Source organism: Arctopsyche grandis, chromosome 8 (assembly GCF_051622035.1).
Source record: "Arctopsyche grandis isolate Sample6627 chromosome 8, ASM5162203v2, whole genome shotgun sequence".
Classification (NCBI taxonomy): domain Eukaryota; kingdom Metazoa; phylum Arthropoda; class Insecta; order Trichoptera; family Hydropsychidae; genus Arctopsyche; species Arctopsyche grandis.
The window spans coordinates 18,490,082-18,505,094 of record NC_135362.1 but is presented as its reverse complement, the minus strand read 5'-3'; the positions used below and the strand labels follow the sequence as shown (position 1 = coordinate 18,505,094).

Below are 15,013 nucleotides of genomic sequence, written 5' to 3'. Positions count from 1 at the left end.
AATAATATGGAAATCTTCATTATTCAAATAAAGAAATATTTATTTGAATTTTTCAAATCTGAATAAAAAAAATTCAATTTCCGTTATCATTTCGAACACTGATTTTAATTATATAAGTTAAAACTAATCAACGGTAGTGCATTCTAATGATTGATTTAAGTCTTCAGCATACTAATACAAATAAAACACCCTTGGTTAATTTTCAGCATTAACGAGAGTTATAAAGTGTTCATAATATATGTGCATATGTACAAATTTGTTGTCACTGCTTAAGTTTTCATAAAGCACTCCAGCAAAAGTAGTGATGAAAGAATTTTTCTCGATTTATTGTACTCGTCCTTTGTATAACTCAAACTACTCTTTGGTCCAGTCTGCACAAAAACAAGCATCCCCTCTTCATGTGATCACTATCACATTTGTGACTCCATTATGTAGCCGTGTCCTTAATAATTTATGTTTGATTGTTTTCCAAAGTAAGCTAACATTTAAATGAGAAAAAGTTCGAATTTGATACCAAAATCACAGATTTGGTATCAATTCATATTTTCACTTCTTAGTTTAGTGTTAGATATCTATAAAATACATGTTTGTATAAAACACTTTACATGTATTTCAACACTAAAAATCATTAACATTACCACATTTCACAATAGTTTAATATAACGTATCTATGTAATGTTGAACATAGTATTATATAAATTTGGTATATAGTCCTAAATTAGTTCTTGCGTTTATTCGAGTAATTGATTCACACATATTGTATTTTGCATAAGTTTTGATCTTTTAATTTCGTCAGGGAAAGTTATAGTCGGATCACAAAAAGCATATTCAGGTAACCACTTTTCAAGTTGTTGGTCGAAAAATTCTTCAAGACGTTTGGCATCTTTAAAAATTACCGAGTCCACCTATTTATAATCAAATAAAAATATATGTAAGAATGTGCCAAAAATATACTTTAAAATTGGTATTAAATCATTGCACTACACAAATGTATGTAATGTATTTTCGAACTTTTGAGATAAAAAAAATCCATCAATACTTACTGGATTAAAAGCATACGCATTTTTAAACATGAGTCTAACATCAGCTACCAATTCAGACACATGTGTATACTGCTTCCCTCCAGGAGCTAATTTGACTCGGATCAAATCTAATGCCATCGGTTTTTTGATTTTATTATAATATTCTATATTCTAAAATGATCAAATACAGTAATTTGATTAAAATTATTTTTAACAAAAAACTTCAAAGCCATACTGATTTTTTTGCAAGAGTTTAACCATAATTGAGAAAAGTAAAATCAACTTTGCATCTTGACTTACGTAATTATTCACATCATTATGGCTCTGATTATATTGAACATTAGTAACAAGTGAATACAATATTTACCTCCAAAGGAACAGGTATTCTAAAATGCATACTTGTTTCATATTGGCAATATAATTCTAAGACAATTCTTTCTATAATTTTTTGTTGCCTTAGAGTCAAAGTCGCCGATCTTTTATCACCGGGAGATACATCTGGAATGTCGGCGAAATTCGCACACAGCAAACACTGCCAGGTCTCTGTTTCACTAATAATGACATATTTAAAATAATATTTTGTTTATAATAATAGTTTTTGGATTGAGAAAAATTTACAAATGAAATACTTACTCTGGTAATTTATCTACTATTGGTATATGGCAGTATTGGTGAAAAACTTTTGGACATTTGTCGCAACATATAAGTTCTCCACCATCCATGCACACTGCACACCAGTCTTCATTGGGATCTGTTGTTACATCATCACCACTCGTTAAGTCATTAATAACCGATTCATGTTTATCTGAATAGTAAATTTAATTTAAAATATGATATCTATAACTAGCTCAATTGAATTTTGCGCACTTATGCCATTTTTGTCAATGATTGATATTTTTTTGTTTCCTATTCTGTCATTTTATCTCCAAGTGTAATTTAAAATTTATTTTTGATAAACTTTATTAAAAAAAAAAAAAAAAAAAAATATATATATATATATATATATATATATATATATATATATATATATATATATATATATATATATATATATATATATACACATATATTATTGAGAATTTAACACATTACGTAGAAATAAATACCACTGAATAAAATTATAACTAAAACATTAATTTGAATAAAACATTAAAAAACTTTTGACTTTTTATAAATTACAATTTTTGTATCAATAACACTGTTCGACAAATGACGACTTTTTTTTGGTTCAGAGACAAGATATGATTTTTCTTATAGATCAATGCCCGGTAAACACGAATCTGGTAATAAAAAATGTTGAAAAAATGAGATATGTTTTTTTACGCAATTTTAGCAATTTAAAATTCAGCACACTTCCAATTAACCGTATTAAACGAAAACAAAAAATAGTGTGGCCAGAACACTATCCCAATAAACATGTTACAATATAAAATAGTAGTAACGGTGGAAAAAAATCCCAAGTGAAAATACGTACTTTTGACTTTTTATTTGAACTGGATGCATACTTAGAGAGATTTGAAAGCTGAAAAGTACTACAAATGAAAGATAAAATACCCGACTATAGATTCCAATATTTATTTTGAACAGAAAATTGACAGATTTTGAGACATCGACCGAACAATACCAAGATATAGAAAAATCGCGCGATTTAAAAAACACATATATCTCCGAATCTCGAGCCAATCAACATTTTATATTACCAGATTCGTGTTTACTGGGCATAGATCTATAAGAAGTCATATCTCGTGTCTAAACCATGTTTCGTGTCGAACAGTATAATGAATAGATATAAAAAAGGTTTTTACTTTAGATTAAATATGATGTTAGACACTTACATGCTTTAAGTTATATATGCAAGCAGTTTTATAAATATGCAATAAAAAAATTATTTACATAATGGTTTAAAAATACAAAAATTAATACATATAACAAATTTATTCACGTGCACAGTACACGAAATTCAATAGTATTAGCTATTATATAAAATACAAATTATATATTAGATAATGATATTATCTTATAATTTACAATAGAAATAACATGTTTGCACTTACTATTAATAGTGGGGGTGGATTGTTGCACATCATCTGTGCTGCTGTGGACATGTGGAGAAGACCCTTTGCCATTGGGGCCTGCACTAGAGTTACTGCTGTTTCCCGCTGAATTCTCAGCCAAGACCTTTAACAAAAATACAACCAGTTTCAAAAACACACATCACAAATTAACATAAATTATAAATATGATTAACATTTATTATTAGATCAATATTAGTGATCTAATAATAAAATTTTATATTAGTATATATTCCTATCAGCCAGACTACACCGGGCGACTGACTAGTTGCATAATCAGATCAAATATATGCAGTCGTACGGTGCTTGCCACACCATGCAACTCACCAGTCTCTCAAGCAACAAAATCGGCTGACTAGCGAGATTCGGTCTGGTCTCCGCGATTTGTTGGAGCTACCAACACGATCCCTCATAATGTACAGCGTTGTATTACGGGGTGCCTTAATACAACGCGTCGTTGTACTCGGCGACTACATAGTGAAAAAGACTATTAGAAAGACTAAAAACGTGTGACTGTATCATCACTAGTCACCGGACCCAGAAGGTGCCGCGTATTGTTCAAAGGTTGTAAATGCATTGTTAAAGGTTTGCCGAACATTTTTTACAAAGGATTTACAACAATGGAACAATGGATAGTACTGTGACTATCCTACCTCTAATCATCACATATTGATTGGATTCTTGGTCGCTTTTAGTATCCCAAGTTGAGAGACCAAGTCACCCGGTTTTATGTGAGCATTTCTTTCTAGCATATTACATTGCGGGTCTCGCTTGGAGATGTTAGGATAGCAATTTTGAAGCTGAGGGGGTCTGTTGGGCCTGACGGTGTGCCCCCTGACGTATTAAAGGCATGCTGTAATTTGCTCTTAGAGCCTCTTATTTAGTTCTTACGCTCTCTTACGCTCTTAGAGCCTCCAGTTTATTTTTAACCTTATTCTGGGTTCTGGTAATTATCCTGAAAAATGGAATCTCATCCTTAACAGCAAAGAATAATTTAACGTCGTCTGCAAACAAGAGACATGAAGTATTGCGTAGTACTTTAGGGAGGTTATTAATAACTATAGTAAATAATAAAGGGCCTAAGGTGGACCCCTGAGTTACACCAGATCGCGTAAAATATGAAGGAGATTTATAAATACCATATCTAACAAATTGCTTCCTATCACTAAGATAAGAAGCAAAGAGTTTAAGAAGACGTGGAGAAAAGCCCACTTCAGCTAATCTGATCATAAGAGCGTCATTATTAACACACAGGATACCGTGCGCACAAATTTGTGCGTTTGAAAAACTTCCTTTGGCTACCGTGTGCACAAATTTGTGCGTTGCGTCACTCCTACTTCATATAAAGAAAAAACACGTTGAACCTTGTATTTCTTGTAATTTATTCATATCGGGGCTTAGTAAAAGATGTCGTTGGTGATATTTAACTAAAATAATTTTAAAAAAGTCGATATTGAAAAGTCCAGAAGGTTAGAAACTGGACTATAGCAAATGTACCAAATATTTCTTTAAATTAACAAAATATTTCTTTGGTTATGCTGAAGATGTCTCAAATTTTATTTTATTTAACTAAAGCGTATAGGAGGTTTGTAAAAATAATAGAACAGATCGTCATCGACCTTCTCAGAGGTTCGAAACCAGCGAAAATTTCATTAGTGTATGAATTTCATATTGTGTTTAAATAACGTGTGTGTGTGTAAATAATAAAAATATGTAATACTATCAAAAACCATTAAGTGAGTTTATCGATAATATAAAGGAAACTTTTAAATAAATATTGTGTAAATATCTACCAATCAATCAAATGTGAATATCTACATAAGGGGTGCAGTTGGCTGGGTGAATGCTTTTTTTGTGTTTTTAGTTGAATAAATGTTTGATTTTTTTTATATTCATGTTCTGAAGAAAATATCACCATTGTTTTCTATGTGCCCTTTTATATTTCTTCGGTAATTTATTGCCTACACTTGACTCCTGGTTACTAACCACTGCACTAGGTAATAAACACATTTTGGGGGGACCTTTTTTTTTCTCACGTCTGTTTTATGTTCCTCTTAGATTTTGCCGATGTCCTAAAATTCTCTCACTGATATTGTTATTTATGACGAAAGAGGATTAACCTTGTTCGATGTCGGCAATTCCAAAGAGCATATGGAATTGCATCTGACTGCATTGTATTTATAGGTTTCAAATAACGACATTTGTTGTTTTTGTTACACAAAGGTTCACTGCTGCTAGATTTTTTTTGTTTATTTATAAAATATGTATATTTGCCATATTTATACACATTTTAATTATTTATTTTATTAGTACGCGACTCACAGTTTGACTTTTACTGATTTTACAATTACGAAATTTTAAGATAGTCCATACGAAACTGCATTTCAAATTTCACTTTTATACGTTTACTGGTAAAAGAGATATGACATTTTAAACAGTTACAGTTTTATGCAAAGATTAGCGCAAATTCTCCCCGCCGCACGCCTGTTTCTTTAGCAATAGCCTATGTGTTAACAAGATCAAAGGCCTTACGAAAATCAAAGTAGGCTACATCAACTTGTTGACCACCGTCAACTTTAGACATGGTATAATATGAAAAGCAGGCAAGATTAGTGGTAGTGGAACGACATGGTGAAAAACCATGCTGCTCATCACACAAAAATCTTTTTAACTGCAAAAGAATTATGAGTTATGGACGTGCGAATTCGCTCTATTGTCACGGATATTCCATTGGATCCGTGTTGTTGAAGCGTGTGGAATCTATGGTCGACTTGGGTATCACTTTTGATCCTCAATTCACCTTTCACAACCACATCAAGACAGTCGCTGAGGTTTCCTTTCGTCGACTTGGATTTGTCTCGAGATATGCTAGGTTATTCTCCAACCCCTTGTCTTCTCGCTTGCTTTTCAACTCGCTTGTTAGAAGTAAGCTAGAGTATAATGCGATTGTGTGGAATCCGCATGAAGCAAACTACTCTCTTATTATCGAAAAAGTACAAAAAGCATTTCTTCGTTTTCTTTATAAGAAAGAGTATGGGTACTACGCATATCTCTATCCTACTCCTTTCCTTTTGGGCATGCTTGGGTATAATTCCCTTGAATTTCGGAGAAACTTCTCGTTAATTCGTTTCGTTGTCCAGCTACTGCGTGGTAATACGTCATGCCCGTTGTTGCTGGAACAGTTGGGACTTCATGTCCCTAATAATTATGTGCGTGGTAGACATCATCATTTGATGGTTGTACCTCCTGCTCGCACAGTTCCTTTTCGAATGGCTCCTATACCAAGAGCTATTCGACTTCTTTCGAATAGCTCTTGGTATCGTTGCTGCCGTCCCTGAATGTGATATTTTCCACCTTGGTGAGCGTAGATTATCGGATATTATTTTAACATATTTATCTGGTAACCTGCGCTCATCATTATTTTCTTAATTTGAATGTGATCTATGAGTGGAATCTTGATCTACTCTCTTCCATTTGGGCCTCGCTATGATTTTATTTTTATTTATATATTGTTTTATTTTATGTTACTTTTTCTTTTTATGTACTATATTTCTTTTCTTAATATGAAACTAAGAATGTGATTTTTGGATTTCATTTTTGGTTTTTACACTTCCACATTTATTCTTTTTCTTTTGTTTTCTGTTGTTTTTTTTATTTTTATTTTTTCATTTTATCATGTTTTTCTGCTTTTGCATTTTTGCTTTTTATTTTATGTATTTTATTTTTTATTTTTCTGTTTTTCTTAATCAAATGTAGGCCATTGTGGCGCATTAGGTTCTTCCTGTAAAGCCACAATGGTCCAAAACTACTACTATAAATAAATAAATATATTGTACGTATGTATAGCCATGTGTTTAAATGGACATTGAACTTTTTCAGCATTCGCTTGATACTATGTTTCACATATTTTATATTTTAGACTCTTTAACCGTTTGCCCGCGGCCGTCTTATATGGAAGCTTAGCGCGACAAGTCTGTAGCTTGGCTGTCTTCCATAGAATTTCTGAATTTTGCACGGGATTTTGAGCCTTATATGCGCCTATTTCAACTTTTTTAAGGTTCAAAATTGGTTGAATATATTACTGAGAGTTGAATGCCATCTATTCAATTTGCTTAAAATTCATATATACCAGTCAAAATTAGTTTTTTGTGGAACCATACTGAAACCTCGTTTATGTGACGTCACATCTATTGAACAATGGCGACGATACGTCTCAATTGTATGAAGAATGATAATTTGACAATTAAGCCAAAACTAAGAGATATATTATGTATTTTATTGTTTACAATAATACTTGATGTGTTTATTAACATATCTGGTTACTTCAGTAAATATTAAAATCTGTATTTAAGATCGAAAACTCGATTGCCGAATTCGCGAAAAAGGTGCAGGGCTTGTTCGCTATATTTATTGCCGCAGGCAAAGGGTTAAAGGTCAATGGGCAAATACCCCTTTGCCTGCGGAAGAAAAACCCACGGCGGACAGAAATGAAATTGTGAGGATATATAGATAAATGTCTCTAGTTTATCATGGTAAGGGTCGCTTTCTTGTGGGTTTTGGGAATATTGAAAAACGAGCGAAAAAATATTGCAACGAGCGAGACGCGACCCTATACCTGCGTGTGAGAGAGAGGGAGCGAACGTAAACCTGCCAGGTACGTACATCAACATGACGCGGGACGTACATCAACTCGCCAAAACCCTTTACTTACTAAAGTTTTGTAAGCGTCAAAGGGTAGCTACCCGTGGAGAAGAAACCAAAACAAACCCGTAAGAAAAAAAATCTGAGTATGGTTGCTTTAGTAGCTATTTAACAGAACGACAACTTATATTTAATATTAGTATTCGATTTTTTGAATAAATATATTTTTGGTTCAAACTTTGTTCTCCCATGGATTCTAAATAAAATAACCATATATAATGTTAAGTGAATTTATACTCTTTCATTTCAAATCATTTTCATTCATGTCCGCGACCGGGTCGGATTGCGCCCAATGACCTTTCAGAGATTATACTAATCATCATATATGTACATAAATAATAGATTACCTGTACGCCGTTACTGTCCAATTTGGCTATAGTCGCCATTAAGTCATTAACAGAATCTTGACATAGTTTGTCCAAGCTATTCGTTGTTACATCTGTAACGTTCATGGCCTAAAAAATAAATTTTAACTCGATGAATGAAAAATACATAGAAAAAGTATTATATTGTTTTGAATAGGTACACTTGAAAATGAATATGCATCAAAATAAGTACTAATAAAATTACATGTGTGTTTGGACTGGGTGTTTTTGGATTTGTCGATGTAACAGTAGTGGATGGTGTTCTGGGTGCACCATTAGAAAGTTGAGGCTGTTTAATAGTAATCTTAAAAGAGTCCTGTCCAGGCTGATTTTGTGACTGTTGTTGATGAAGTGCATATGTTCCTGCCTCAGTATTTGCATTATATAGCCCTTGAAAAGAATATTTAAAAATTAGATAATTATATGTATTATTATGAAGTAAAAGAGGTAAAGTAAATCAAAATAAAAACCGTTAGTGATATGTTGTGGGATATGCCATTTTGCAAGTGTTTGAAGTTGCTGCTGCTGCTGCTGCTGCTGTTGTTGTTGTTGTTGTTGTTGTTGTTGTTGTTGTTGCTGTTGTTGTTGCTGTTGCTGCTGATGTTGCTGCTGCTGTTGTTGTTGCTGCTGCTGTTGCTGCTGCTGCTGTTGTTGTTGTTGAAGTTGTTGGTGTTGTTGGTGCTGTTGCTGTTGCATATGTAAAAGCTGTTGATGTTGATGGTGTTGCATTGCATGCGGACTGGGAACTCTTGGTTTCATTACACTAACAGTACCACCAGACATTTTTTGGCCATATGCATTTTGTGGCGAGGGTTGATTAAAATCTGCACAAACTTGGAAAATGAAAACACAAACTTATGTAATAAAAATATACGGATTTCTTAAAAAAAAAAAGGTTAAAACAATATAACATACTTGGGTATCCCATAGCTTGGAGTGCTTGGCGGCTATATTGATTTGATTGTGGTATTCGTTGTGGCTGCTGCTGCTGCTGCTGCTGCTGTGGGTGTTGCTGTGGATGTGGCTGCTGTTGATGCTGGAGTTGCTGAGTCGCTTGATTATAGGAAGGAGGTTGACTTAATAAACCTTTGAGATTCATTTCAACTGACATACCCGGAAGAAAATTCACACCATCTAAAAAATTAGATAAATGTATTGCAATTAAAAATAGCCTAAATAATATATATCACCTAACATTACACAGAAAAAGTGAATTTAAACCATTTTTAATGTTTAAATTTTGATTGGTGCTCTTTCTCTAAATATTCTCAAAATAAAAGAAATTCTAACAAAATTACTTTAAATCATACAACATATTTAGTTCTAACCAGTAGCTGAAATGTGATGAGGATGAGTCGAAGAAGTGACATGAGGATGTCTTATAATAGGCCCTGCTGCACCACCAGGTCTATTCATGGCAACAGAGTGAGGATGCACAGCTGCCAAAGGACCCATCATTCCACCTTGAAATTGATTTAAAAATAGAATTTTGTATTTATTAACTCATAAAATTATAAAAAAGGTTCCCATGTGAAAGAATTCAATGTTTCTGTTAAATGTTAAGTGACTGCATTTATATGAACTTAAAACCTCCACTATTCTGCCGAGCGAATTGAGCTGACATGTGGGATAGTTGGACAAGCTGTGAAACAGGACTCCCCTGCACTGCTTGCTGTTGCATCTGATAATGTTGTTGTGGTGAAGGTGCAGGAGATGTTTGTTGTCGCACTTGTTGAGATGCAATAGGCATAAGAATCTGAGTTTGAGCCGCAGCAATAGATAAAGGCTAAAAAAATAATTTCTTCGTTAAAATACATACTTCGCATACACAAAGAGCATGTATAATTAATTTTTAATATGTTATTTCGTTACCTGGTGGTTAACAGGGTTGATTAAACCTGTTGGAGTAGTAGGTGTAGTAGGTACTGTAGGGGGATGATATGGTCCTAGACTTTGTGGTGATGAACCGACCGAAGACGGACGACTGCCAGAACTTTTATTATTGGGAGGATATGATTTTCCATCAACTACCACACCACCAATACCTGATACGACTGAAAATTTTAATATTACATAATTAGGCTAAACAGTTACAACAATTGGTAATTATAATTTTAACAGAAATATAAATTTTTTTGAAATTAATTATTAAAAAATCTAATTTCCAACTATCAATAAATTAACTGAGATTTTAATTTTGTATTTATGTACTATTTATTGTTGGTCACTAACAAGCAAATACATATATTATAGTTAATTAACATTAAAAGGAACATCCATCGCATTCAGAAATACAATTTCTCGAGAATTTTCGACTCGGTCAAAAAAAAAAACGGTAATAATGTAGAATTTGTCGAAACTGCTTAATATTAATGACGGTATTGAAAAACCATTAAAATAACTGCCGAATCTTTGAGCAGAGAAGATTCGGCATCGCTAACTGAGGAAAATGTAATGAAATTTTAATTTAGAAATTTAGAAAAGATCAATAGTCAAATAAGTTTGGAGAGAAATAAGCAATAGTAGAAACAATAAAATTGTACCACTATATTATTTTTTCCAAAATCCTAGTGTATTTAGTCAACAGGAAGAAATTACACATTTCAACTTTTTTTTTTAAAAAACAGGCTCTTTAGAAGTAGGTAGCGAAAATAATTCATTATCAGTCAATGGTTGTGTTGAAAAAAATGTATCCCATGCTGCCAAAAACTTGTTTCTTGAAGATAAATTAAATTTGTGTATAATAAAAAGCTAAAAATAATTAATGATTGGAGTGTTTTTTACTGTAATAATGATGATTAATATGGTCTCTGATTAAATATTTGAATGAATAAAAAGTGATAATTCTTTTTTTTCGAGAAATGAAAAATATCGAAAAATCAGAAACATTATAAGTTTTGCATAAATGTCATACAATACTTGCTGTAATATTTTATAAGGTTATAAAATATAGGAGTTTATTATATGCATAATTGGATAAAGCTTTTCATGTATGAAAATATGTACAATAAATGTAATATCACGCAATTTCATACATACATACCTGACCAGACCAGACATACCTTTAATAAGATCAGGCACTTTTTCAAAAGATAAATGTATCCTCACGGGGATCTCAGGGTTGGGTATATCAGCACGACGACTTTTAATTCTATGTAAATGATTAGTCATTTGGTTTTTGCTATACAATAGAGCCATGTCACTTCCCTATAATGTACAAAGTGAAATTGTTGAAAAGGCGTTAGAATTAAAAGCTGTAAAATAAAAAATAATGTAAAAAACCAACATGATCAAGAGATGCATTAACAAAAGTAATGCAATGATCTGTAACTGCAGATAATTGTTCTAACGCATTCTTTTTTTCTTCTAGCGTTTTCAGCTTCGCATCACAAACTTCATTTAATTCAAGTACTAATTGCTTCCCACGGGTATTTATTGCATTAGTGACTCTGAAAAAAATAAATGTAATTATTGAATAATTTTCAAAAAAATCCAATATTAAAGTTTTATTTATTACACTTGTTCTTATTAAATGCTTACTTGACCACTGTTTGTGTGATTTCATGTACTAGAGATTTTTTCTTTTCTGCTATTTGAACTTGTCGTTCATTAATGACGTTCATGGCTGAATCTAAAAGTCCCCTTTTATATTTGACATCTTCTAGCATTTTTAAAATTGTGTTACGGGCAGATATTATCATTTCCGGACCAAGTTGATATCGATGTTCTCGGTGCTCTTCTAATTGGCAATTACGACATGTTAGTCGATCACAAGTATTACAAAATATTGCCAGCGGTTCCTAATCAAACATAAATTATGTAAGTCATAAGTTAAATTCAGAACTGTATTTGAGGATATTTTCTGAGTTTTTATTACCTGTTGGTGTTTATGACAAAATATTTCAAAAGCAGGCCCACCCGAAGCTGTATTTAAAACTTTCATAGTATGATGTTTGGTTAGCTTCACGCTAGAATTATGTATATTACTGAATTGATAATTTTATATAAACTGACTAAATAAATAAGGAAAATAAAGAAACTTATATCACAAAAGTGACATATGTACATATATATTTTATATCAACCTACCGTTTGTGAGCCTGGGCACATGCAGAGCACATATATTCTTTACAATGCATACACCAACCGGTGATATTGTTGCCATCTGAACAGCAAGTGGCGGGATGATTTGGCATAGCCGCAATAACGGCAGTAGGAAAATCTTCTCTTCTCTCCAAAATAAAACGCTGATCGATCATATATTCAGATTCAGTAACCACTTTGCATATTGGACAGTTTATTTTGGCACTTTTAGTACCTAGTAAAACAAATAAGTCACTTTTATTGAAAAAAAAAAAATAAACTCAATAAACTTTGTGTTCAAATCACTAATAATGAAATTATATAAAACGAAATGCAGTACTCCTGCATAAGGATAAACTTGTAGTGGACATGTGCTCTAACAGCTAGGCATCATATGAAAATGTACATTATTATAGAGAAATTGGACAAATTCATAATGCATGTATGATAACTAGAGACGGGAGCCACTTTGCGCCGTTCATTGTTATTATTGTTTGCCGTGCATTATTAATTTTTATGATGAACCTTTTTTTGGTCTAATTTTTTACTACAAAGCTAGAGAGCAAATGAACAAAGAATGGCGCAAAGTGGCTCCGGTCTCTAATGATAACATTATGTTTAAACTTTTACGCGATATCATGTGACACCTGGTCATTAGAGTACAAGTCTACATCCTATATAAAAAATTCAAATTACAGATATTCATATGAAATAATGAGTTTGGTGATTTTCTCGTACAGGATGTTTCCGGACACGAACCTTGTGGACAGATTTTTGCATACCCGATCTTTCAGTAAATGATTTTTGCGAACACTGAATATTCCAAACATGATTATTTTGGACAACAAAATATTTTTAATATTATATTAACAAAATATTGATGTAAACGTTTGGATTGTCCAACTTCTGAGTTAATCAGTTATTAACGGAATAATCAGTTTAAGGAAAGATCATGAAAATCTTTCGGCGAAGTTCATGTCCAAAAACATCCTGTACGGGAAAAAAAACGAGCACCAATAATATGATATAAGCAAAATATATACCAGCTATCATTACTTCTATTATACTACTGCAAATATAATACAATGATCCATCGGGATTAAAAACCAAAACTAAGTTATAAAATATATACAAGTTTACTACAAAATTAACAGTATTCACAAAATATATAAGAAGTAAAAATTTTTAAAAAATGTTTAATTTTCGATCATGATGACCACAAAACATAATCAGAAATGTTTCGTCCAATATTATTCACAAGTAGAAAAAAAGCTGATGTCATCTGTCAAAATATCTATAGTGAAAATCGCATTATTTAATTACAAACATCTTACGAACAACAACGATTTCTTTTATTTTCCTGAAGAAAATATATAGGATGACACATTCCATGTTACATTTCTGGTCATGTGCGAAAATTAACCCTTTTTATGCAGACGCAAATGAGACTGATTTTAGAGAGTTAAATACAGTCAAACTTGGGAGAATTGATTGATAATATTACGATTATTTTTACTAACCAGTATTTATATTAATGATTAACTTTTGGAAAAGAATCGCATTTTTGTTTAGTAAAGCTCATAGCACAAGTTCGACCATATATGAAAGAAATAGTTCTTCACTCTTTACATAATGTAAATTAAACACAAGCAGTGCGCTAATATTAATATAAAAATAACAAAAAACTCTGTAATGCAATAGATATTAGGACTATGAATAAACACGATTATGACTATAGTCCGTCCGCTGTACGAAAACATTGAGGTAAAACATACATGTTGTACCTTAATCTCCCTCTTGACCAATAAATAGCATTTCGCAATTGCAGTGTAAGGGCAACATGTACATTTTACCCGTTATTGTCGTCCTACAGCAGACGAAATACAACTGACAATATTAACCACAATCAATTGTGTGTGTGTTTATTGTGAAATATACGTTAACACTTTGCAAGCAGATAGGTCGCGCAGCCGCCTGAAAGGCGAAAGCGGGCATATTTTTGCGATATCGCAGATTACATTTGATACTCGCCAAAATTTGTAGAGGATTAATTAAAATTGAAGGACTGAAAAGGTGTACGTCTCACGAAAAACTACAAATATGGATTTCATTTCGGAGTGAAAAAGAAAGAAACACGGGAAAAATTGAAAACAACGGGTGTGACAAATTGTAAACACATGCTATGAGTTTACATAAACGGTTCCACGAGAAAAAAATATATAGAACAGATTCCTATTTTATCATTTACTAGCTGTATTACCCGGCTTCGCTCGGTATTTGTAATATAAATCGCTTAAACATGACTAATCTAATAGTAAATATTTTATTAAATTTATTTGAATAGTTTTATTTTATATAAATTTATTTGAATACTCATTGGTTTTTTTTTTATTAAATTGACTGTCACGAACAAACAAACATATATAGTAAGTCTCTTTCGAAATTATATGTATACCAGAATCCGTCGCCTACGCCTCCGGGGACTTCGAATCCTTTGAATCGGAAAAAATCGAATCGGCGCCCATAATTCGAAAAAAAAACTACGAACCAAGGAACGAAGGTTACATACATACATACATATATGCAAAGTCTCTTTCCAAATTATATATTAGATATATAAAATATATGTATATCCAGTCACAGAAATGTCGTTGATTAAAAATATTTTAAGAACACGAGTTTTTAAGCGCACATTACGTAAACACGAGAATTCTCTGATCCAACATCAACGGTTGGGTACTCAAATGCAAGAATTCTCGTGACCCACTTG

At 32.3% G+C, this 15,013-nt stretch overlaps 1 protein-coding gene across 1 annotated transcript in view; it reads right to left on the bottom strand.

Annotated features, from left to right (window-relative positions):
- Positions 1-248: 248 nt before the first annotated feature.
- Positions 249-15,013, bottom strand: part of bon (tripartite motif-containing protein bonus) — a 31,622-nt gene continuing 16,857 nt past the window's right edge. The window contains exons 3-19 of the mRNA XM_077437082.1: positions 12,250-12,478; positions 12,038-12,128; positions 11,701-11,960; positions 11,447-11,609; positions 11,223-11,367; positions 10,033-10,214; positions 9,751-9,946; positions 9,489-9,623; positions 9,076-9,294; positions 8,631-8,993; positions 8,366-8,550; positions 8,143-8,250; positions 3,077-3,200; positions 1,656-1,827; positions 1,390-1,573; positions 1,044-1,193; positions 249-905 (exon numbers count right to left, since the gene is read on the bottom strand). Coding sequence (XP_077293208.1) covers positions 732-905; positions 1,044-1,193; positions 1,390-1,573; positions 1,656-1,827; positions 3,077-3,200; positions 8,143-8,250; positions 8,366-8,550; positions 8,631-8,993; positions 9,076-9,294; positions 9,489-9,623; positions 9,751-9,946; positions 10,033-10,214; positions 11,223-11,367; positions 11,447-11,609; positions 11,701-11,960; positions 12,038-12,128; positions 12,250-12,478 — 3,080 coding nt within the window. The 3' untranslated portion in view covers positions 249-731. The remainder of the gene's footprint in view (positions 906-1,043; positions 1,194-1,389; positions 1,574-1,655; positions 1,828-3,076; positions 3,201-8,142; positions 8,251-8,365; positions 8,551-8,630; positions 8,994-9,075; positions 9,295-9,488; positions 9,624-9,750; positions 9,947-10,032; positions 10,215-11,222; positions 11,368-11,446; positions 11,610-11,700; positions 11,961-12,037; positions 12,129-12,249; positions 12,479-15,013) is intronic.